At 41.9% G+C, this 25,725-nt stretch overlaps 1 protein-coding gene across 2 annotated transcripts; it reads left to right on the forward strand.

Moving 5' to 3' along the window:
* The first annotated feature begins 20 nt into the window (after positions 1–20).
* On the forward strand, positions 21–25,646 carry HMMR (hyaluronan mediated motility receptor). 2 transcript variants are annotated; one of them, XM_048862331.2, is made up of 18 exons: positions 21–271; positions 3,621–3,743; positions 4,610–4,698; positions 5,634–5,684; positions 6,595–6,783; positions 8,593–8,679; positions 11,396–11,496; positions 13,222–13,296; positions 14,581–14,759; positions 16,783–16,931; positions 17,205–17,419; positions 19,093–19,209; positions 21,012–21,170; positions 22,619–22,771; positions 22,912–23,011; positions 23,163–23,339; positions 23,909–24,071; positions 24,569–25,646. In XM_048862331.2, the coding sequence occupies exons 1-18, from the start codon at positions 226–228 to the stop codon at positions 24,586–24,588; spliced, it is 2,193 nt and encodes a 730-aa protein (XP_048718288.2). In that variant the 5' UTR covers positions 21–225; the 3' UTR covers positions 24,589–25,646. The 2 variants fall into 2 exon arrangements, with proteins under 2 accessions (XP_048718288.2, XP_048718289.2); XM_048862332.2 differs by lacking the exon at positions 3,621–3,743.
* Positions 25,647–25,725: the final 79 nt, after the last annotated feature.

Below are 25,725 nucleotides of genomic sequence, written 5' to 3' on the forward strand. Positions count from 1 at the left end.
CAGGTTTTACGCACTTTTCAGCTCGCGAGCCGACATCACTGGTTTCCCGTGGGATCCGGTGCGCATGCTCCAGGCAGAGGCTGTGACTGGCTGGCTGTCTCTACAGGCTTGCAGGCTGTTCTGTGATTGGCTGTCGGGGGCGAGTTAAGAAGGCGGTTGGCAGTTTGAATCTGAAGCGGAGAGTGGTCTCTGGGAGCGTGAGTGGCTGTAGCGGCGTGTGCAGCCATGGCCTTCCTTAAGGCTCCTCTCAAGCGCTTTAACGAGGCCGCTGGTGAGCGTGCGTGGGGCCTGCGCTCCGGGCCTGGTGGCGCCCTGGGCAGCTTGAGGGCGGACCTGGCAGTGCGGTGTGCAGTCGCTAGCCCCGGGTAGCTGGGGCGTCCAGTGGCCCTTCTGGGGAGGGTGCACCAGCCCGAGTAGGAGGGTTAAGGGTGCTCTGTGGCCTCGCAGGGGAGGCGATTGGGGGGTGGGGTGGCTGGGCTTGATGGTGTCCCTGAGGCCTCCCCCTGCTCCGGCGGGCTGAGTGATGCTGAGTTAAGGTTTCTCTCATCCCTGAGGTGCTGGTAGGCTCCCAGGCTTGCGGGCCTTTGTGCCTTGATTAACTACCCAATCAACCCCTGAAGGCCGGCGTTGGTGTAGCGCCGGAGGAAATGGGGTGCTAAGCCCCCTGAGTGCTAGCATCCAGGGGGGGGCAGCTGTCCTGGGCCTACAGCCCTTGTTCTGGCTGCCTGTGACGCTAAAACGTCTGCTTGAAGGGGTCTCAGGTCAACAATGCTATTCTTGGATTTTTGTGACCACTAATACAGCAGATTTATTTCAGTAAGGCAGCAAGGTTGTGCTTATGGATTAAGGTGCATCTCCTTATCCACATCTTCTGGACTGTGAGCCATGAAATTGCATGCATTAGGACTTGGCCTAACTGCGCAACTTCTTCCTAAGGCTGCTCTGTTGTCTTCACTGGAATGTAAATGGCCCTATTTATGCCTTGTATAGGGAACTCAGTGTAGCATGTGGGTATGTCACAAGCGTACTTGACAAGGACTCCTGTAGTTACACTGTAAATATCTGCAAAAAGAACAGGAGTACTTGTGGCACCTTAGAGACTAACAAATGTATTTGAGCATAAGCTTTTGTGAGCTACATTTCACTTCATCGGACAAAGTGAGCTGTCGCTCACGAAAGCTTTATGCTCAAATAAATTTTAGTCTCTAAGGTGCCACAAGTACTCCTGTTCTTTTTGCAGATACAGACTAACACAGCTGCTACTCTGAAACCTGAGAAGATTATGCTTCTTCTATTGAGCTTTGTTTGAGATCTTTCTAAAAATATATGCTTTAATCCAGTTGCTTGGATAAATTCTATTGTCTGTATGCTGGGGAGGTCTTAGTGGTCCCTTCTTGGCCTTGAAATCTGAATCTACAAATCCCACTTTTCATCCACTTCAAGGAGAGAACAGGATTTCCTCCCTTGCGGCTCTACTAATCAACTCTCCTACTTCGGCTAGTTGCCTGCGGGGATCTGGAGAGAATTTTTCCCTACTGTATAACTGGCACAGCTGCTCTTCTTCCCATTCTCTTCTTCCTCCCCCCTCGCCCCCGAAGCCATCAATTTGTCTGGTGTCCTGTCACTATCTGTGGCCAGAGTGAACTGGTACTCCGAGACAGTGCAAAGAATTATTTCTTAGATGCCTGGCTGGTATGTTTTGGTCATATGCTCAGGGTCTAACTGATCAGGAGATCAGTTAAAAAAGACAGGAATATTTTGGTCTGGAGGTTTTCCTCTGCACTTTGGGGCATGGTTTGGTAGCTAGGATCATCTGGGCATGTCTCACCTAATCAATTTCCAGGCATTGGTGGTATCTCTCTCTCGTTCTCTTCCTCTGGCACACAACTGTTTCATCTCCTGAGGACTAAATTGCTTTGGTCTAAAGTCATTAGTCTCAATACAGGGGTATATGAAATGTTATGTCTTGAGATAAACAAGAGGTTAGGCAGATGATCTGTGGTCCTTTCTGGTCTTAATTTCTATGAAACAGACTAATAAATCCTAAACTTTAGGACATAAATAACCTGAGTATTCCTCTAATGGGCTGGTACAACTAGCCTTGTGGGTAGGATTCCTAGAGTTCTACAGTGGCACAAGTGTCTTGTGAAAACCATTCTGATTTTTCCACCAATTCCATTGCATTCTTTTTTCAATATCAAGATACTCCATGTGTACTTAATGTATATGTGTGGTTCCCAGACTATGTTCCTTGAATCAGCTGGCAAGTCACATGGTGGTGGCTTTTAAAAAAAAAAAAAAAAAGTTGCTAAAATGCCCTTCCATCTCCTGTAGGCAGCTGTTACATTTGCCACAAATGTTATAACATGTGGGAGAGGAGGTGGTCTAAACTATGGAAATAATTTAAGAACTTGTTTTGTAGATCATGGCCGTCCAAGGACAGCAGTTCTTCCATCTCTACTTTTTGGCTTCTTAGTGCTTGTCATGAAGCAGAGGCACTTGCAGTAATGTGTCATTAGCACTGAATATTACTGACTACACTTTTTCCAGTCAACCAAAGGTCACTGTAACTGTCCAATCCTCCTTTTAGAGTGGAATCTAATTTCTTCTTGAAATGGGACTACAGATACAGGCCACTCACTAATAAAAGGGCACCAAGTTAGATGTGGTTTTGTTTTTTTGTTGTTGTTGTTTTGGGGTTTTTTTTAAAGCCTTAATACAAGATATGAAAAAGCAAAGATTATCCCCACAAAATCCTAACCTGTGAGTTTAATACAGAGCTTTAAGACATTCACTAAGAACTTCCTTTCACAATAGATATTTATCAGTGACTGCAGCTGTATGCAGTCCCACCAACATATATTTGGAGAGATCAGAGGGTGGTAATTCATATCCATTCAATCCCTGACCTCTGTGCCAGTAAATCTGTCTTGGAAACTGAAACAAGTTGACAGATATGCTTAAATTAGCTTGTCATACCCGAAGATCACTGAGGTCAGGTAAGTGTAAGAGCAATGATGAATCCATGCCAGTGTGTTCTCCTATCTTTCCTGTTTCTCTTCAAAGACACTTTTTTGGAAGCAGTTTTTTTAAAATTACACACTTGGCAGCATCTTCTAGTGTTAGGAAGTGAAAAATGGTGGAGTTCAAAATGAGCCTCCCTTTTAAAGTGGAAGGACTACCTTTTAAAAGTTTGTGCCAATAAAAGTGCTGAAATGTTGATCCAGTCTTAAAGGAACAAGATTGCCTTCTAATTGCTCATGTGTTTCCAATAACTACTTGAATAGACTTTAATGAACTAATTTTTAAATCTTTCTGCGGTATTGAGAACACACAACAAATCTAGTTTATGGTGGTGGTCCATGCACAAACAGGTAAGAATGCTTTGCTATGGACATAACTCTACTGCAGATCATATCAGCAGTAGAGTTTACTTGGACAAATGACGTCCATCTTCTGCTCTCTTATTTGTATATCTCTTGTGCAGATTAAAAACTGGGAGATGAAATATAGGTCTGAACTGCTTGATGGCAATCAATCCATAAATATAACTGTCTTCTTCCAGATTTTCATAACTAGTGTAATCTCCTGTGCTGAACATCTCATTCCCTCATTTCTAGCTTATGCCCCATCACCAGGGTTCTATGAGCTCAAATCTTCAGAGGCATTGAAGGGACCTGTGTCCTTTGACAAATCCCAACGCTTTAGAAAGCAGAAATCTCAACAGTTGAGAAAGCAGAAAGGTAAGTAGTCCTACAAATTTAAAAAGTTTAAAAGAACTTGCAGTGCTGAAACTATCACCTAGTCTATACTTAAAAAATAGATCAACCTAGTTACATTGTTCAGGGCTGCTGGAAAAATGTTGCATCCTAAGCATCATAGTAAGGTCAGCCTAACCCTGTGTAGACCCAAAAGAAGTCTTCTGTTGACCTAGCTTCTACTTCTTCAAGAGGTAGATTAACTACATACACGGGAAAAACTTCTTCCATCAGCACAGCTGTAGCCCTTTTGCCACTGTAGTGTAAACATGGCTTTGGTGCTGATATGCTGCTGCTTCAGTTTGCTTTCTCAGTGCTTGAGATTATGGTCTGTGCTTTGCTTTTGCTTCTGCTTCACATTGGTTCATTGACTACCTGCTTCTATTTTAAAAGGCTGCCAGCAATTTGAAAAGTATGCTTATCTGAATTTCCCTCCTCCCAGTAATACTGCATTATTTTCATTGAAACATTAGGGACTCTTTTTTTTTTTTTTTTTCTTCCCCATTTACTTCATGCATTCCATCCACCTCCCTACGTAGTCGGTTTCTCCTTCACACTGCAATTGAGGAGATACCATAACCTATAAAGTGGCAATATTTCACTTCCTGAGTGTATGTCTCAGGACCGGTGGTAAGTTCAATGGAAACTGAATAGACTATGAATTGATGGTGTCCATCTAACTCTTGTACGGTGCCAGGCATAGAAGATAGTGTTTGTTGGGTTTTTTATCAAACCTTGGGATTTGAGGTTGGCATTCTAACAAAGATCAAAGACTCTATTAAATGTAGTCTTTCCACAAAAACAGTTAGTCAATCTTGACCCATTAGTATGGTGAAATTTTGTCTCCACAGGGGAGATGGAAAGTCAACCAAATTTGAATAGTGAAACGAATGACTGCTTGCCCCGAACTGCAAGAAGACTTAAATCTCTGGGATCAACAGTAAGACTCTTCTGTCTCTGGTATAGCTATATCCATGCTGTTAATTTTGAGCAAACCTATAATTTAGTCTACTCTGAACTCAGGTATTTAAAACAATGCATTCTCTAAATTTTGAACCATTCAGTAGGACAATTGGGTTTATTTCAAGGCCCATTCTTGTGCTCAGGTCCTATAGGGACTAAGAAGGAAGTCCCTTTTTTCCCTTTTAAATGGAATGTAACTTAGGCAGACCTGGAATAATCCACTTGCTCAGGATCAATAGAAACTCTGCCTGTGACTGGAGAGGTGACAGCTTTTTCCTGAGAAGGGAGAGGTAGGGAATAGACCGTTCAAGTGCTACTCTTTCTGTTTAGAGTGTGGAGAGAGAGGAGTAAGGAACTCAGTAGCTATTGAGCCTCTGCTGCCTTCCCCATAGAATAAAGTGAAAAGCAGAAAGCTCAGATATGGGGACATAAGAGGTTGAGGGTCCCAAATGCCAAGGATGTTTGGGTAGGGAGAGACTCCCTCAGTGATGTCCTGTGAACAGTAGGGGTAGAACCACTTAGTGTGTGTGAAAGTCAATTTAAATATATTGTAGTTTTGAGGGAGGAGGGAATTCAATGCAGGGTTGCGGGGGGGGGGGGGGGGTTGTTTAAAACAAAACCATGGGCTAGTAAATGAAGTGCTTGTGAAGTATTAGGAAGTCTTGCTAACATAACTTCAATGTCATGTTTTCAGTATTGTATGATAATCATAAGGAATTTTATATTGATTTACATAAGTTCAAATAGCCCAATATCATGCATCTCATAGTGGCAGTTTATTTTAATCTGTAATTTTCAAGAAACCCTGCAATGGAATAACCAGCTTTAACTGAATACCTGTTAGTACTTAGTTTTTGTGCTCTTAGGTATGAAAATGTGTAACCCTTACATGATTTTTTTTCCTATCTAAAGGATACAACCATCATGAAAGAACTGAAAAAACAAAAGATGCTTGAGAAAGAGGTATGAACAGATGTCTTTTTGGATTTTTTTAAATAATGTGACCACTATTGGCTTCACATGTTAGCTAGTAATTTTAATTCCTTACAAAATATGTAACCTGACATGTCCAAGAATCTTATGAATAGCTCTGTATAATGACCAAAGCAAAATTTTATCAAAATAACCATGTCCTAACTTGTCAGTATATAAAACTAGGACATTTTGATTTAAGTGTTGCCTATTCTGTATAGGTTCTTATAACATGCTCATTCCATTAATGCAGTCACCTGAATCTTCTAGGCTGGCAATAAACTCTGGGGAAAATATCTCAGAATGAATATGAGAAAACTGAATCCTGCTTTTAGATACTGATTTTTTTTTTTTCCTAGTCAAATGGTGGGGTATTGTTCTACGTAATAATCACCTGCTGAAGTTGTAGCTTTGGAATTAAGATACAAACTTCAAGTTTGGGGATGTTAAACTTCTCCCTTTCACCACCAAAACTATATTTTGGCTTCATGTAAAAATCGCTCAGATGTTAAGGGTGTGATATTGTCATAAGTGTCTTTCCACCCCTCAGTCCAGAGGGCCAGCTTTGCCCACACGGCAAATTAGAGAAGACATGACATTACTGACTTGCACCCCAGTTGAAATAAACTGAGTAGGGTAAAATAGCCAGATGATATGCTAAGGATACAAAATCCACTAAACTTAATGGCAGGTAAAGATTTTCTGTAGTAACTCACGTGTCCTTTCCAACAGTTGAAAGTTGTTTATAACTAAGGATAATCTGTCTTCACAGGAGAACAATGAGCATCACTCAAACCGAACTTGGCAGGGGATGGCTGTATGTTTGTGGGGTGTTTTTTTTTTTTTTTTTTTTAGAAATTGGAGAAGTGTAATAAATATTCAAACAACATGTTTCCTCTAGATTCGTGCATTAGTGAGAGAACGTGGAGAGCAAGATAAAAGACTCCAGGCTCTAGAGGAGGATTTCATGAAGTCTGAAGCAAAACTAACTGCAGCAGTCAGGGAGAAAACCTCTCTCTCAGCAAATGTTGCTTCCTTGGAAAAACAGCTTCTTGAATTAACAAGAACTAATGAATTTCTAAAATCAAAGGTATTTGTCTGGAATTGGATCCGCTTAATCAAGTTAGCAGAGACTTGCTATGGTTTTTGTCATTTTCTGTGCAGGTAACATCTGCAAGCTTGTTCACAAGCAACAAAGTTAATGTTTTGGGGGGTTTTTTGGGTACAATTAAGAAAAAAGACTGGACCTAATCCGTTAGATTGGGGTTGGTAGGTTGACCAGTAGGGCTAATGCTCAGGCTTGTGTGAATGGAGTACTAGGCTGTATTTGTAAATTTATATGGCAATTTAAACTTTAGTTGCACTGTTGTCTTTCACACTTTCTCACTGTAATGTGGAACAAATTATGTTATAACAAAGTTGAAGTAATACTGCTGGGTAGACAGGGACGCTTGGTGTTACTGTCTGCAAAATGTCCTCTCATCTTGTCCCTGTGTGAGTTGTACCAATGTAGTGCATAAGAGAGGAAAGGTAAATTTCCTGCTAAACTAGCAACCAAGATGCTGTGCAAGGAAAGTGTGTTTTTTGTTTTTTTTTTGTGATTGTTTGTTGCTTTGGAGGACACTGACAAAGAGTTCATAGGTGGAAGAAGGTTAAAGATAATGGGTGAAATTCTGTCCCCATTGAAGTCTATGGAAACTTTGCCACTGACTTCAGTAGGGCCAGGATTTTACCTACTAGCTTTAATTACCTTGACATAAGCAACTGAGGCATATCCTACCCTCCGACTAAAGTCCCATATTAAGTGTGTACTTGTGTGGCTGAGTTCTTTTGATCAAACTGGTTAGACTTGACAGGTAACAAGTTCAATTCTGCTGTTGATTCTAAGGTGCAACTAGAATTTATGCATAAGCAAATGGTAAACTTTCAGTGGAAATTATTAGTGGCTTGTGTAGAAACATTTTGGGTATAGTAAGTTTCTAGGGCTCTAACTTCAACCCTTCAGGTTCCTGCCCTCACCAGCAATGGGACCTATTATACTGTGTTAAATTCATAACTCTGATTCAGTTAAATAGAGTGAAACTTTTACAACACTTCTCTTATGCTACATTGCAACACTTCAGTAGTGGATACTGTAGAACAGAGTCAGCAACCTGCAGCATGTGCGCCAAAGGCAGCACGCAAGCTGATTTTTAGTGGCACTCTGCCAGCGTGGGTCGTGGCCGCTGCCGGCCTGGATGGACGGAACCCTGGGCCGGCAACGGGCTGAGTGGGGCCAGCGGCCAGACCCCAGCTGGCAGATGGAACCCCAGACTGGCAGCGGGCTGAGCGGCTCAATGCATTGCCAATCTGGGGTCCTGGCCATCCAGGCCTGCAGCAGGCTGAGCGGGGCCAGCAGCCAGGACCCCAGACCAACAGCACAGGCGACAGATGGAACACCAGACTGGCAGCAGACTGAGCTGCTCAGCCTGCTGCCGGTCTGGGGTTCCGTCTGGCACCCACGCTGCCAGTCTGGGACCCCACTCAGCCTGCTGCCAGTCTGGGGTTCTGTCAGGAGGCCCCTGTAAAAAATTATTACTGGCACACAGAACCTTAAATTAATGAATGCTACTTCTCAAAGATTACCAACCCCTGCTGTAAAACTTTATAATTTAAGAGTCTAAAGCCACAAATATGCTTTTTCAATGTACATTTGCCTTGGCTTGTGCACTTTGCAATTTAAGCAAAGTCAATTTACAAGTGCTTCCCTTAAGTCTGGTAAGAAATGCAGATATCTTCTTTTGGAGGCAGGATTAAGTGGGGGGGAGATTAAGTGTCAGGGAAGGCCCTTATTAAATGAATATGTGAATTGCTCTTCAGTATAGGGCTAATTCTGTGTTAAACTTTCTGGTTCTTTAAGTTTTCTGAAGATGGCACACAGAAAAAAATGAGCAGTCTATGCATGGAGTTAATGAAGCTCAGGAACAAGATGGAGGCAAAGAATAAGGTAAATTACTATAATGAAATTGCTCATAAGACAGGAACTTGAATCTCTTCCAGAATTAGAAGCAGGGTACTAGCATTTCTACATTGTAGCTTGCAATTGAAATGCCTTTAATTACAAATCAACTTGCAAATAATGGGTTCTTCCAACTCCACTGTCAGAAGTAGCTATTCTTCCCATTTAACAGAATGGTGGAGTGAGCCAAAGGACTCAAATGACTTCAAGTTTGCACTCCAAATCTACAGCAAAGACAAGAGCAGAACCCAGATAATGAAGCTCCTAGAAATCCTTTGATGTCACAACATCAATGTGCCTGGGATGTACCACACTGAGAATGCCACACTTGGGGCAGACTGCAAGAGACAGGGTAGACATTAACCAAAAGTGTAGTGGTTTATCCTTTTAATTAGATTCACCAAATCCCTATCAAAAGAGCTTCTGTAGCACCACACTGACTACCGAAAAGCCAAACACAGTCCCTCTTAATTATTCCAGCCATTGGTTTCCCATCCAGACAAACCAGTCTAGTACAGTGAGAGGTTACTGGAAAAACCCAATTCATTATATGTGAGGTTCTACTAATCCTGAAAGATCAGACACCCCTGGTCAATATGTAAGTATCTCAGATTTTACCCAGCTATCGCACTGTCAGCTTACTAAGGATTGGCTAACTATAAAAAATGTTATTAAGAAAAGAAGTTATTGAATGGCTAAAGAATCATATACATGCCAGTGATTTTTTTTTTTTTCAGTGGTTGTAGATCAGGATCATAGCAGTGATGGAATAGACTGCTGGCTTGCAAAAGTCTGTCTGGTAACTTCCAAAAGATTGGAAGGTCCTCAGTCCATAGTTAAAAATACTCATTTTAGTTGTAAACCCATAGTCCAGAGAACTGGAGCAGGAATGAGGCAAAATGGAGATAGCTCTGGCAGTGTTCTCTCAAAATTCATTCTGCACATGTGGGAAAAATTAATGTGCACCAATATGGAGGTGATGTGTCACACATCTCCATATTGGTGCACATAACAAAATTCATGTGGCTAGGGTGGGACCAAGGGGTTTGGAGTGTGGGAGGGAGAGGGTTGGTGGGGCTGGAGATGAGGGGCTCAGGACTGGGGCAGAGGGTTGTGGTGCAGGGGGGTGAGGGCTCCGTCTGAGGGTGTGGGCTCTAGGGTGGGGCCAGGGATGAGGGGTTGGGGGTGCAGATTGCCCCAGGCTACAGGGGTGTGGGAGGACTCCTCGGGGGAGGGGGGGCGCTCGCTCTCGCCACAACAGCACCTGGGCTGGCTGGGACAGTGAAGCAGGGGGAGGAGCCTCTCCCTGCTGTAGCAGCTCTGGGGTTGGGGGCAAGGCACCTCTTCATCACAGGGGTGGCCATTGGTTCCTGGCTGTCTGAGGCATCCACACAGGGATTGGCAAACTACAGCCTGCAGGCCATTTTAATCCTGCTCTCAAACTCCCGCTAAGGGTCTGGGGCTTGCCCTGCTCTAGTGCTTCAGCTTTGGAGCAGGGTCAGGGGCCGCTCCACATGGCTCCCAGAAGCAGTGGCATGGCCCCCCTCTGGCTCCTATGCCTAGTGGCAGCCAGGGGGCTTGGCCCCGCATGCTGCCCCAAGCGCCACCCCCACCACTCCCATTGGCCGTGGTTCCCGGCCAATGGGAGCTGCAGGGGCGGTGCCCACAAAAGCGGCAGGGTGCAGAGCTGCCTGGCCGTGCATCTGTATAGTAGCCGGAGAAGGGACATATATCACTGCTTCCGGGAGCTGCTTGACGTAACCACTGTCTGGAGCCTGCACCCCTGAGCCTCCCCACATGCCCCAATCCCCTACCCCAGCCCTGATCTTCTATCTTCCCCACCCCCCTCCAAACCCCTCAAACTCCATCCAGAGCGCTCTCCAAACCTCTCATTCCTGGCCCTGCCCCAGCCCTGATTCCCCTCCCACCCTCTGAATCCCTCTGTCGCAAAGCACCCTCCTGCAGACCAAACCCCTCATTCCCAGAGCGCCCCCCAAACCCCGATTTTGTGAGTATTCATGGTCTCCCATACAATTTCTATTCACAAAGTTTGCCCACCCCTGCAACCACAGGAAAGGCCCATTCAATGGCCCATTGTGAGCCATTGAAGAGGCAGGCCTTAATGGGCCACCAACACATAGTTGGCTAGCCCTGATATAAATCTAGCTTGGAGGTGTCACCAAGGCATACAATACATGTTTGAGATACAAATATTGAATATAGATCTGTATCTGAAGTTACAGAGATGCATGGATTTAACCAGAATAATCATTCTTGACAAATTGTAACTTTTCCATTGACCGCTTACATGATACACTTTGTATAAGATTTGTTACGACTGTATAACAGCAATACAAATGGTTATCTTCAATCATACAGGATCACAATCCAATTATGTGTTTAGACTCCACTGCCTCCAGAAAGAAAACAAAATAGTGTCATTTAATTCTGTAAAAATCGCTGCCTTTAATATACCTTCCTGATATACGTTCTCACTTCATATTCATCTTGAATTCCAAAGTCATAATCTGACTCCAACTGCACTGGGCTGTACCAATAATAAATGCTGATTTATGGTAGCAAACTACCCTGGATAAATAAGCCTGCCACGATGCATTGTAGGAATATAACTTGCTGGCTGTATTTTTATGCTTGTGAAACTGCTATAGCTATTAACTAATGACTTTGTTTTTTCTCTTCAAAGAATGTCCTTGCTAAACAGGAAGACATGGAAATGAAACTGCAGGCAGTCCAGAGGAATCTAGTGCATTCCAAAGGAAAAGTAGCACAGCTGGAAGAAAAACTGTAAGTAACAGAGGAATTACCTCTGGTGTAAATTACCAACTCTTTCATTGTTGCTTATACTTAACTGTAAGTGTGTAACATATGGCAAATTTAAATGAGTGCCCTCAGATGCTAAGGAGAAGAGAAGTACTGAAAACAGGGAGTTGACAGGAGCTTGCCAGTGGATTGGAATCTGGTGTAGGAGGAAACTAATAAAGTCACCCTGCAAATCTGGTTTAGGCCCTGTTGTATAGGGGTTGTAAGAGGTGCCTAGTATATGACACTACCCCTTAGCATCTATTTGTAGCAGACAAAATAGCTCCTCTAGTACTCCAGTTGTGACTGCAATTAAAATCAGTCAACCTTGGGTGACTTCCATTCCATAGCAAAAAGAAGGGATTGCATCCTGCAAGACTTTAATTTCTTTTGTATCAACTTGAGCTATTGGTGTACTGTAGGTAACCAGTTGCCCAACACTCAGGTGAACTACCATGTATAATATGGTAAGAAGGATAGTTTAGAGGATAAGGCACTGGACTAGGACTCAAGCGATCTGGATTCAGTTCCTGACCCAGCTGTAGACTCTTCAGTGAAACTTATGCCTCCGTTCTCCAACTACAAAATGGGGAACAACACTTCTCTCCCTCACGAGGGTGTTGTGAGAATTTCTGACCTGAAGGTCCAGCTATTCCCCCTCCAACTTGCTGTAATACCCATTGTGGAGAATGCCTTTCTATGTAAGAAAAAGTTGGCTTCTAAAGACTGCAAATCAAGTGCCTCAAGTTGAGGTGGTGTATCACAAGGGCAGAGAGGCAGGCCCCAGCCATCACCTCAAATTCTACCCTGAAGCCAGTCAGCAACTAGTGTACTTCACCTCACTGTGCAGGCTACTGCTTCTCTATATCAGTGCACACTTCAAAATGAATCTCAAGTGTGACCCATACCACCCTGAGCTCAAGCATTATACTAAATATGGTTTGTACACTTTTCAATGTCTCAGCTCAGTCATTTGACTACTAACATTGCACTTTGAGTTTGATAATAAAAGTAAAATTCATGAAACTGGTGGTGGTGATTCTACTGGTAAACTTAGAGCTAATAGTTCCTGAGGAATGCAACTAGTCATGAGAGACCTCGGTATGTTGACTTGTTAATGTGGCCAGGACATGAGAGAGGCTTCAGCCTTTTGAAGAAGGCTACCTGGTTGTCGTACAACTGGTGTCCCTAATCATGAACATCACAGATGGGCAGAAAAATCTACTTGATTTTTCAGATCCCTAATACCATTTTCTCACTTCTACCAGAAGCAGCAGTCACTGACTAGGCAGGACCTCGGCATCTCCTGCCACCTCCTTCCCAAACTGTAGGACAGAGAGCCCCTAGGCTGGGTATGGAAGAGATTGAATTAACTTATTCTGTGAGTTAGCATTAGCTCTCCTTAAAGTTTGTTTGTTCCTTCCCACATATATGTGAATGGCTGAACATTCATATTTGAAATTGACAATGCAAAATCTACTGAAATGCAACTCTCATTTCATATTGTGTAGTACTGAATTACTTGTCGTCTAGGTGTCTTCTGGTGCATGATTAGATGCCTTAATACTAGCAATCCACAGATGAATGCAGAATGTCTGTTAGTTGTCTGCAGGCAGCTACTTATTAACCTCTAGCTCTGTGCTGCTCTTCTTGAGTATCTGGTTTTAGAACTGTCATGTTAAGTGCAGCATCTAAATGTCTTATTTCTAGAACTGCTACTGAGAGAGACAAGGTTGAAGAAAAGTCTGACACTGAGAAACTCTTGGAATATATTACAGAACTCAGGTAACAAGTCTCTATTTTAGATTTGACAAATCAAGTGTCACTTAGTCTTTTAGTTGTAGGGGCTTGATCAAGCCTTTAATGGTATTTCTAATTTGAATTGTACCAGCATCAGTATTATGACTCTTCCCTTTATATAGGTGGGGGGAAATCTCTAGTCCATTTCTTAAATTTAAAACCTTCACATTAGCTTGACTCTTGGAAGTTTTGAGCAAGGTTTCACCTCTCTATGGAAGTAGCTTTCTACACTACTATGTACAAACTGTCTGGTCAACACTGTCTATGCAGAGTGTGGTGGTTTTTTTTGTTTTCATTTTTTTATATGCTGGATTTTCCCTCTTAGGCCTGGTCTACACTGCCACTTACAGTGCCAAAACTTTCTTCGCTCAGGGGTGTGAAAAAACAACCCCCGGAGCGATGCAAATGTCAGTGCTGTAAAGTGGCAGTGTAGACAGTGCTACAGCGTGGGAGCTATTCCTCTCGTGGAAGGTATGTTTTGGTTTTTTTTGCAGCCCTGGTAGTCAGTGCTGTAATAAAACTACTTCCGCGAGGGAAAGTTTCAGCACTACACAGCCACAGCAGCTCTTTAACATCAGTTGTGTAGACATACCTTCAATACATATGTCTTCCAAGATCAATGGGACAGCTAAGTGTATTGCAGATTGCAATATAGAGAAGGCATATGTACAATTAGTGTGGAATTGGGCTGCAGTAAATTCTGTAGCACTTTCTTTGTTGGAAATCCACCCTGCCCCTTAAAGGGGTGCAGAGAGATACAAAGATGCACGGGGGTCGGGGGGGTGCTTAAGCAGAGCCTTGTATCTTCATGCAGTGAGTCGGACATTGTGACTTGCTTGGATCTGTGCAGTTCCTGCATAAATATGAGACTGGTTTCCACTTCTCTCTGGAGAAGGGCAAACCCCCAACCAGTCCAAGTGGCTGGGGTTGGGGGGCACTCAGAGAATTTCATAGGAGTCTTCATGAATATTTTTCCATAGGAGGAATGATCTGAGTCTTTTAGTTAACTTGTACTGAAGATTGGTTGTGTTAACTCTCTAATGCAGCTTCCACTTTGAAAGGTGAACTATAAAGATCTGATCTCCATCATTGCCCATTAATATAGATCCTGTCCTGAGCTCTTCCACCTAGAAAGGAATCTTTCCCAAGTCCTGTTTAGATACTTGGGACCTCAATGTTACATGGGGATTATGTTGGTGAAAATTGTAACAAAACAAATAAAATTAAGCAAAATGTAATTCTGACATATATCTGGATTTTTTTTCTTAGTGGAGTTGCAGAACAGATAGAGAAGTACAAACTAGATCTTCTCCATATGGAGCAGATACTGGCACAAAAGGACCAGGACATTGTGGCCTTGAAAGATTGTTTTACAACAAAAGAAGAAGAGCTATCTAAACTAATCAAAGAGCTTAATGAAAGGTGTCAGTTGCTTGAACAAGAAAAAGGTAATTGTTATAGCCTATGGGCTGAGTCTCTGGGCCCATGTCCAAACTGATTTCATTTAGACCTTATGTAACATGATTCTGTTGAAATGTCAGCTAGTGTGTCCCAAGTCAAAACTGTGGTATGTAGTTACACTGATCTGCTTCTTTACCTATTATCCCAGATTCTAGTCAGAAGTATTGTTACTAACAAATACTAAAAACTTCACCCAGCAGCAGATGGGGGTGGAGTGGGAATGGGGAGTTGTCTGAACCAGTTAGTTTACACTCTGGAAATTCCAGGGTAAGTATGGTTCCACTTGAAAAATCACTTTGGTTCTAGTTCCATATTCTAATATGGTGGGTAATGGGGTGTAAGCCATTCTCCAGGCAGCAGTGCAGCATTGCATTGTCACAATTCACTGCTGCATATCGTGGTATCTTCTGGCTCTTGACTCCACTAAGTGACTCTTATCTCTGCACACCCCTCTCTAATCCCCAGTAGCTGTTCTGGGAGAGGGTTATGCTTCCTCCTGCCCCACTTCCTTTGATGCTAAGGGAGGTAAAGTCTTAATGGTTGCTCTTGTCACCTAGGATGGAAGAATGTTCATATGATAAACTCAGCAGCTCACCAAGTTGTGGGAAAGGTGTGTGTGTGTGTGTGTCACTTTTTTTTTTAAAGTGAAGATGGAGCACCACAGTGTACTGTAGAAAGAAAAGGAGTACTTGTGGCACCTTAAACTAACCATTTTATTTGAGCATAAGCTTTCGTGAGCTACAGCTCACTTCATCGGATGCATTCAGTGGAAAATACAGTGGGGAGATTTATATACATAGAGGACATGAAACAATGGGTGTTACCATACACACTGTAACTAGAGTGATCACTTAAGATGAGCTATTACTAGCAGGAGAGCCTGGGGGAGGGGGAGACACACCTTTGTAGTGATAATCAAGGTGGGCCATTTCCAGCAGTTGACAAGAGTGTCTGAGGCACAGTGGGGGGAGGAATAAACAAGGGGAAATAGTTTTACTTTGTGTAATGACCCATCCGCTCCTAGTCTCTATTCAAACCTAAGTTAATTGTATCCAGTTTGCAAATTAATTCCAATTCAGCAGTCTCTTGTTGGAGTCCGTTTTTGAAGTTTGTTTTTTTTTTTTTGTTGAAGAATTGAAACTTTTAGGTCTGTAATCGAGTGACCAAAGAGACTGAAGTGTTCTCTGACTAGTTTTTGAATGTTATAATTCTTGACTTCTGATTTGTGTCCATTTATTCTTTTATGTAGAGACTGTCCAGTGTGACCAATGTACATGGCAGAGGGGCATTGCTGGCACATGATGGCATATATCACATTGTAGATGTGCAGGTGAATGAGCCTCTGATAGTGTGGCTGATGTGATTAGGCCCTATGATGTCCCCTGAATAGATATGTGGACACAGTTGGCAACGGGCTTTGTTGCAAGGATAGGTTTCTGGGTTAGTGGTTCTATTGTATGGTTGCTGGTGAGTATTTGCTTCAGGTTGGGGGGCTGTCTGTAAGCAAGGACTGGCCTGTCTCCCAAGATCTGAGTGATGGATCATCCTTCAGGATAGATTGTAGATCCTTGATGATGCGTTGGAGAGGTTTTAGTTGGGGGCTGAAGGTGATGGCTACTGGCGTTCTGTTATTTTCTTTGCTGGGCCTATCCTGTAGTAGGTGACTTCTGGGTACTCCTCTGGCTCTATCAATCTGTTTCTTCACTTCAGCAGGTGGGTACTGTAGTTGTAAGAACACTTGATAGAGATCTTGTAGGTGTTTTGTCTCTGTCTGAGGAGTTGGAGCAAATGCAGTTGTATCGTAGAGCTTGGCTGTAGACAATGGATCGTGTGGTGTGGCCTGGGTGAAAGCTGGAGGCATGTAGGTAGGAATAGCGGTCAGTAGGTTTCCAGTATAGGGTGGTGTTTACGTGACCATCGCTTATTAGCACCATAATGTACTGTAGGGCACAGATCTTAATTATTCTGTCCTCAAAGCTTTTTTTATATTGGCAACTTTCTCTTCCATAGAGAAACTCTTAATGGAGAACAGAGAAAAAGAGCAAAGTATGAATGCTGAAATAGAAAGCTTGAAAAAGAGACTCCTCCTAGAGGAGCAAGAACACCAAAAACTTCAGCAGAAACAGGAGGAGATCTGTTCTCAGCTGCAACAAGAGAAGGTAAACGAAATACAGACTTGATCTACTCCCATAGCAAATGCTATTGAATTCTTGCTCTGGTTTAGATTAAACCCATTGTGAATGTATTGATGAGTAAGGGCTTGTTTACACAGAGGAAACGGACTGGCATAGCTATAGTAGAATAGCTGTTAGCTAGTCAACCTCATGTACACAAGCCCTTAATCTTGTTCATGAAAACTAAGATCACTGTGTAAACTTAAACAAAACTCCTTTGTACTAATAGCTATGTATTTGTACTGTTTGTGCCTGCAGGAACTTTCCACTTCCATGTATCAAAAGCTGCTAGAGTTTCAAGAAGAGATGAAAAATGAGAGGCTCCTTTTGGAGGAAGAACTGGAAGAAGCTATGGATGAGTTGGATAAACTGCATATTAAGGAAGAAAAGGCTGATAAGCTGGTAAAGCGCTTGGAACAAGAGAACAAGTCCCGAGCTGAAGAGCTAGCACAGATGGAAGCAAAGCTGAAAGGGTTTGTGAAAAGAGTAACTCTAACTGTTGCTTGTAATGAATTTGGAAATACAAATGCCAATCCCAGGTTTAGTTTTAAAAAAAAAAATTCTCACTAGAATACACAGGACTAAATTGACCAGTGGCCACCTGCTCATTTTTCTATAGCAATTGGATCTAATGCAGTATTTTCAAAAAGCAGCTCTTAAATTTTAACAACTCAATCGTATCTGTTATAAGGCCCTACCAAATCTACAGCCATGAAAAATGTGTCAGACTGTGAAATCTGGTCCTTTTTTGGTGTGCTTTTACCCTATACTATACAGATTCAGGGGATACCAATGTTTCTCAAATGGGGGGGGGGGTACTGACCCAAAAAGGGAGTTGCAGGAGGGCAGGCACAAGGTCATTTTAGGGGGGAATTGTGGTAATGCCACCCTTACTTCTGTGCTGCCTTCAGAGCTGGACAGCCAGAGAGTGGCAGTTCATAGACTATCAGGGTTGGAAGGGACCTCAGGAGGTCATCTAGTCCAACCCCCTGCTCAAAGCAGGACCAATCCCCAATTTTTGCCCCAGATCCCTAAGTGGCCCCCTCAAGGATTGAACTCACAACCCTGGGTTTAGCAGGCCAATGCTCAAAACACTGCACTATCCCTCCTCCCCATGGCAGTTGTGCTGCTGGCAGCGACTGAGCCTTGAGATCTGGGCTCCCAACCAGCAGCCACTACTTTCCATTTGCCCATCTCTGAAGGCAGCAGCACAACTGCCTATAGCAGTGTCGCATCCCACCTGCAATAACACTGTGACCCCCATCCCCTCCCCCATAACTCCCTTTTTGGGTCAGGACCCCTACAATTACAACGCTGAAATTTTCAGTAAAATGTCATGATTCAGCTATTTAAATCTATTTGTAAAATCCTATGATTGTGAAATTGACCAAAATGGCCATGAATTTGATAGGGCCTTAGTTATAAGGACACCAAGTTGCTCAGCAACTTAAGGACTGAAGTGTTAAGTTAAAAACACTGGTTGAACAACAGCTAACCCTGTAGCAAAGGTGTTAAATCAATTACTATTTTTATTTTTCTATTCAACATTAGTGTGTCTAATCTCAGAATTAGATGTAATTTATGAACTGCTAGACAGTTTACTGATTCAGAATCATGAAAAAGTACATAAAGCAAGGTGTTGTGCACAAATGTACTCTATTTAAGCTCTTATTAGACCTGCTAGCTCTAAAGAGCTATTTCTGTTCCATATGAAGATTTAAAATCTAGAATACTCTAGCCCAACTGGATAACATTGACTTTAGGGTTCTGGAGAAATTAAACTATCCCAAGGAGACATGCTGTGAGGACCAGGGAAGAAACAGTTTGTTTTAATCTCAGAGTTGAGATTAATTGGGCTAAGCGCCTTACATGCAGCTCTTCTTCCTCCCACCTGAACTCAAATTCCTTCTACTTCCATGGTAAAAATCCCAACCTACAGACACAACTGAAATTAAAGCTCTGGGGAAAGGAAATTTTGTAAAATCAAACCCGCTAGGCAGTGTAATGTTTAACTCTTGAAAGTGGTGTTGAGGAAAGAAATATACTGGTTTGGATCAGAGGTAACAGGAAGCACAACCACGGCTGTTTGTCCTAGACCAATACCAAGATTTGGACTCAAGAATAGAATATTAAAATCTATTTTCAGGAAGAATGCTGAGTTGGAGAGAACCAATGAAACACACAGTAAAGCTATTCTTCAGATGCAAGAAGAGCACAGCAACACGCTGCGTAAACTTGGAGAAAATGTCGCTGAATTTGAAAGGTATGCAAATTTACTCTAGATGCTGGAGGGAGATATCGGTAAGTGTGCTTTCACAGGCTCAGACTTTCACTTTTTCCAGGTAGGTGCTCCACCCGCTCTGCCTGGTGCCAAACAGGTGACCAGAGAGTGCTGAGCATCTGCCCCCCCATGGATGTTCTAGCCCTGGAGCACCCATGGAGTCAGCACCTATGTGGGCTTTAAATCTTTCACTCAACTTCTTGTGTACATGACACGTGCCATACACTTGTAACCCAACACTATTAATGTTAGTGGGACACTTTCCAAATGATATTCCCATTCCTGAAACCAAAACTACAGTAGGACTATTTGGATTGGCAAGTGCAGCTTAACTTTCTGTTAAGATCCAGCTGAATATTATGATAGCTAAATTTCTGATCACAAGCTGTTCTCCAATAAGGGATACTGTTGTTTTAATCCCTGGAAACTACACATGATGTTGCAAAGTATTTTAAAATTGAACTGGTAATCTTGTACTTTTAAACTCTTTGCTATTTCTGTATCCACTGCCAGTTTTAAAAACACTTTGCTTGTCTGCCAGTACTTTCCTAACTTTTAAAACAATGAGTAACTGTTTGCCATACAAAAGGGCATTCAGAGAGTTATGTCTGACCCATTGGTGACTTCTGACAGAAATGGAGAGGGTTTTTTGTATTTGGTCATCTGTACTAATTGAATTGAATCTTGAAGTTTTGGTACAATCTCAACAGGATTGCAGACTCTGCTTATAATTTGGGCACTCCAGTAGGTATCTGTAAACCTATATTTGATGTGCCATTAATGACTTGGAGTATGGTTCTAAAACTTGCGGATTGCACCACACTGGGAGGGTTGCAAACACTTTGGAGGGCAGGATTAGAATTCAAAACAACCTTGACAAATTGAGAATTGGTCAGAATTCAACAAGATGCAATTCAATAAAGATTGGTGCAAAGTACTACACTTGGAAAGGGAAAATCAATGCACAACGAAGAGATGGGGGGGGAAACTAGCTAGGCAGTAATACTGTAGAAAAAGGTTTGGGGTTATAATGGATCACAAATGAAATAAGAGTCAACAATGTGATGCTGTTGCAAAAATGGGTCATGTCCTTCTGGGATGTATTCACAGTCTTATATGTAAGACATGGGAGACAACTGTCCCACTCTACTCGGAACTGATGAGACCTTAGCTGGAGTCTTTCCAATTCTGTGCACCCCACATTAGGAAATATGTGGACAAATGATAAAAGATTTAAAACACCTGACCTATTAGGAAAGGTATAGCGTGTGGTGTGTGTTTTTTTTTTTTTTTTTTTTCCTTTAAATACTCTTTAGTCTAGAAGAGAGGGTTGAGGGAGAACCTGATAAATCATCTCATATGTTAAGGGCTGTCATAAGGAAGTAAGTGATTTGTTCTCCAATCCACTGACATTAAGCCGATTGCTGCTTGTCCTAATCTGTAGGAAGGGAGACTTAGGTTAGATAATAGGAAAGTTCTAACTGTATAAGGATAGTTAAGCACTGAAACAGGAGGTTGTCAAGTCCCTGTCATTGGAGGTCTCTAACAGATTAGACACACCTTTTCACAGATGGTCTTGAAATACTTCATCTGCATGCTGAGGCAGAATTGATTAGATGACCACTTGAAGCACCTGGCTCTACACTTCTACGCTTCTGTAATGGGGATCTCAAATACAACTTGCATCAAACTTATGGTGGATTGTTACTGTCTTCAAAAGGACTGAACACTGCAAAATGAAGTTTATCATTTAAGTAACAGATTCTAAACCTTTTTCCTTCTAGTTACAAGGGATCTATGACTGAAGAAATGGCATGTCTCCAACTGGACAGTTCTTCTCTACAGGAGAAACTAGTTGAGCTGAGAAAAGCAGGTCAGGATACACAACAGCAACTCCAGGAGCTGGAACATGCTAAAGACAAGGCAAAAGAGGAATATGCAAGGTAATGGACCATCTGATTATTCCTTAAAGTGGTTGGGGGGCATCTCTGACATGCCTATGGCCAGACCATATGGAATATTTTTCCAGTACAACTAGTGTTATGAACTGTTGCTCGTTGTTGGATGAATAGACCTTCAGCTGCAGGGCATTGAGAGGTTGCTGTGCAAAATCCACCAGTATATGCACTGCAGGGTGGGAGGTGACTCAATTTAGTTGGATAGCTAAGGACAATACCTGGTCCCCCAGTGACACACTTAAAATCCCTCATCATAACTTGGTTAATGGACTATCAATCTATTCCATTGTATGTAAATGCTTGTCACCCAAAATCTTCTTGCTGTTGGCTACACTGAAAAGGGAACTTCCAGTCTTCTCTCTTTCTATCCCTACTTACTACTTCTCCAAATGCCTTCTATGACCTAAATCTCACAGCTCTAATTCTGCAATTCTGGGGTTCGTCCCTCAAGATGCCTGCCTTAAAGTCCATCCAGGTCAAACATTTTGTGACTAATCTGTGCTACCCAACTTTCTCTTGCTCTTTAATCTAGGATGTCAAGATACACTACACTGGTATTTAACTGTCTTGAAAGCTGTCACAAGTTCACTTTTATTTAACCTTTTATGTCCAGTATTTAAGACTACAACAAGATATGTCTAGTAAACCACAAGATTACCAGTGAATGAAGTAGCATTTTAAAAGTCTTTGATAAGATTATAAAAGAGCAGTTGGCCTCTTGACATCCAACTGATTTATTTTTTTTTTTTTTCTTCTGTGTACAGTGAAGTTTGTAGCTTGGATAAATAGCGACTTACAGAAGTCGCTAACTGTTCAGTTTAGAATCTTACAAATAGCTTCATTAAAACACTTTGAAGTTCACACCACCTTGAAATGCTGAAGGAGACAAAAGTGAACAATTCCTGCTGGATTTACTTAAGGGCTCTTCTTCGGAGTCTAAGCTTCTGCTTATATTAACTGTTCAATCACACCTGTTTAGTTTAGCTTTGCAGGTCTGTTGGTATGAGACGTAGCTTGAGTGGGTAATCCGTTACTAGACACCCAAAATTGTGTCCAACTGTTTTTTTGTGTCTGACAACTACTGGAATAAGACAAATACCTTGAGTTAATTTAATGTGCCAAAACAGTCCTCATTGGACAGATCAACAATAGGTTTTACAGAAGCTTTCCTTGCACAGAAAGGGATATTGTCTGAACTACTGAAACATTACAAATATTGTAGGCTTAATCTGATGATAGCCCCTTACAATCGCTCTGTTGGCTGCCTTATGCAACATTGCCAGTGAAAACCTTGCTGTTTCAGTCTAACCATTCTTTCTGTAAGTATAGTAGCTGGAATGCTGCAAGCTTTACTTACTACTGATTAAATCTGAAATTCTCCAAATATTTCATGAAGAAATAACATCTGTTTTGTTGTTTTTTCCCTTCCCTAGGATGCTTCTAGATGCCCAAACAAAGCTAGCACTAAAAGAAGCAGAAATAAGGAGAACCAAGGAATCCTGCATAGCACAGATAACTAAACTTCAGGCAAAACTGGAAGAGCAAACTGAAGACTTCAAGAAACAGCTTGAAGTTGAAAGATCAAGGTGACTTCAGATCTCTGACTAGCATAATAATGGGAATACATCTAAGACTAGACTGAGTGGTTTTTAAAAGCTTCCTTTGCAAACGCATGATGTTTAAAAATCTTTATATTTTAAGAAACTGTGCTTGTATTTCTGTTCAGGAAAACTGTAGATGAAAAGGTGGCTGCTGGCTTCAAAGAAGAGATACAAACCTGGCGCACTCTCTATGAAGACTTGCACAACAAAACTAAGCCTTTTCAGGTTAGTCTCTGTGCTAAACACTTTTTTTTTCTTAAAGCAGCACCTCGAAATTTAAGATTCATCACTGTGGGTCAACACTCAACTATTAAGAGTTGGCATTAACTTGGAAGATATTACAATGCCACTGAATGATCTACTCAAACTCTTTCAGCAACAACTGGATGCATTTGAGGCAGAGAAGAATGCTCTCGTGAATGAACATGGTGTAGCCCAAGAAGAGCTGAACAAATTAAGTGATGCATATGCTAAGCTACTGGGTCATCAGAATCAGAGGCAGAAAATCAAACATGTTATGAAGCTGAAAGATGAGAATGCCCAGCTCAAACAGGTTTGTCAACTGACATGTCTAATGCATGTATTATGTCCAGCCAGTAAGCAACATCACCTTAGTTTAAGAAACTATCCATATGCTGACACTAAACATCTGAAATGTATTCGGAGTTTAACACTGAAATCATCTGGGACAACTTTCTCTCTAGCCTGGAGTTGGACTGAGCTGCTTCAGCTCTAGGCATCAACATCTGGGCTAGTGTTTAATGTTTACAAACCAGGTAATTGTGAGAGGACAAATCTCTCAGCTTTTCCTCTTGCTAGACCTAATAGAAATGGATCCCAAGATCCATATTGCCACATTGGCTAGAGCCTTGCAAAGAAAGCAGGAGAGGTTGATTGGTGCTATGAGACGCTAATAGACTTGAGGGCTTCAAGAATGCCATGCTCTTGAGTCAGATGTAAGTAATAGATTTTGGATGGCTGGGAACTTTAACTTTCAGTTTTTACGGACTTCTCTTGGCTAGTGTTCTTTAACATATTTTAACATAACTGTCTCATACCTGCTTCCTTCATAATGTGGTGACCTCAGACTTATACTAAAGTGTTGATGGTTTCCTACTTCAGGAGGTTTCAAAACTCCGTGCTCAGGTAGCTAAGGAAAAACAAGCACAGAGAGAGCTTCAGGAGCAACTGCATGAAATTCAGGGCATCAGGCGCTTTGATTCTTCTAAAGCTTTCCAACATGATAGCAAGGAAAATGTTGCTCCCAAGACTCCTTTAAAAGAAGGTAAGTTGGGGTGTGTGTTCAGGTCAGTGATCCTCAAATTGAGGCTCGCATGGGTCTCCTGTGGCTTTCCAGCACATATTAAAACACTGATTTAATTGTTAACCAATTGTGGTTGAAAAAATAATACTGAGTCACTCATTTTGCTGTGAGGGAAAAATGTATATATAAAAAGTAGTAAATGAAACCATGAATTCACACTATTATGGCTTCTTTGGGTAACATTGATCGCTAATTTTGGCTCCTGAATCACTGAGCTCTGAGTATCAATGGTTCAGATCATGGGTAAGTGTCCACACTTGCCTGCAATTATCCCTCCAATATAGTCAAAACAAGACTTCACATTATATAAACTACCCATTCCATATTGGGGAAATGCAGAACCGGAACTTGGTTGCAGGAATTAATAATGTCTTAGGTAATGTGACCTTTTTGAGTTACTGTTTATCTACAGTCATAGAAGCATTTACAAGAAGTTTACAGCAGCTTTTCTATTGCAGGCAACAGGGACAAGTGCTGACCTGCTCTTGGTTTCAAGAGGAGCCTGTTAACTTGCTGGGAAAAGCGAAGTGCTGCTTAGAAGATTCAAGGGACCATATGTACATTATAAAATCAAGGATCAAGGTTGCACAATGATGGGTCTAGTAAGAGCCCTTAAGGGAAAAGCTTTCTTTCATATTTTTAAAGAACAATGCTAGGTTTATAACCTATTACCCAGCAGGCAATGGATGACTGTGCACTGTAAAGGTTCCCTGGTCAAAGCCTGCTTCACACTGGGACCCAGGGAAATATTTGGCATGTCACTTCCTAGTATATCTAAACTGTCTCAATTGAAGAGAACAAAATACCAAAAGCAGACTTAAAAATCTGTCCATGTCTATGGCCATTTAGTACAACCGGTAACAAGTTAAACAAAGTAACAAGTATTTAATTTTAATTCAAGAAATAAAGCTTTTTATTTAGGTTAACTGCACATGATTCTTGTACATTAAGCTTAACTTTTTTCACTGTTTGTTCACGTGTGCTTACTGATGGAAGGAATGTTTTGTGAGATCAGTCATTTGTCTGGTTTCACATGTGACTCCCTACACCACAGAATAGATGTGAAATTCAGGTTGCAAAGTTGATTTCCTAGCCGGGTCCATGCCCCCTTAAACCACAGTTGACATTCTAACTGACAGTCTTAGAGGTTAGTGACTAAAACATATTGCTGTAGAAGTCTCTGGTCAAGATTGGCACAGACAGACTGAGAATTTTGTTTGACTGCCTGTGCCCCTACATCCTGATGGGCTTCCATATCCAGGTATGTCAGTGACCTTTAACGAATGCTAAACTCACTGGGCTCTTATGCAGTTAACACTTCACTTTTATCTAGCTGTTTGCACAAACTCAACACATGGGAAAACAAGGCAGCTGGTCTTCATTGGATGGAAGATGTTCACTGCATAAGTAGGGGTTTCATTATATAAGGTTTAGACACTGGCAGTATAGAAAGACAATACACGTGCTTTGTTAAAATGTTATACTGGTAAATATGTATAAGGTTTTTTTGGTTTGAATAAAAATGGTTTTAATGAATTGGTCTGAAGTCCTAAATCTTAGCCCTGGTCAACACTTGGGGGGTGGGGGATCAAACTAAGTTAAGCAACTTCAGCTA

Source organism: Caretta caretta, chromosome 8 (genome assembly GCF_965140235.1).
Source record: "Caretta caretta isolate rCarCar2 chromosome 8, rCarCar1.hap1, whole genome shotgun sequence".
NCBI classification, from domain to species: Eukaryota; Metazoa; Chordata; order Testudines; family Cheloniidae; genus Caretta; species Caretta caretta.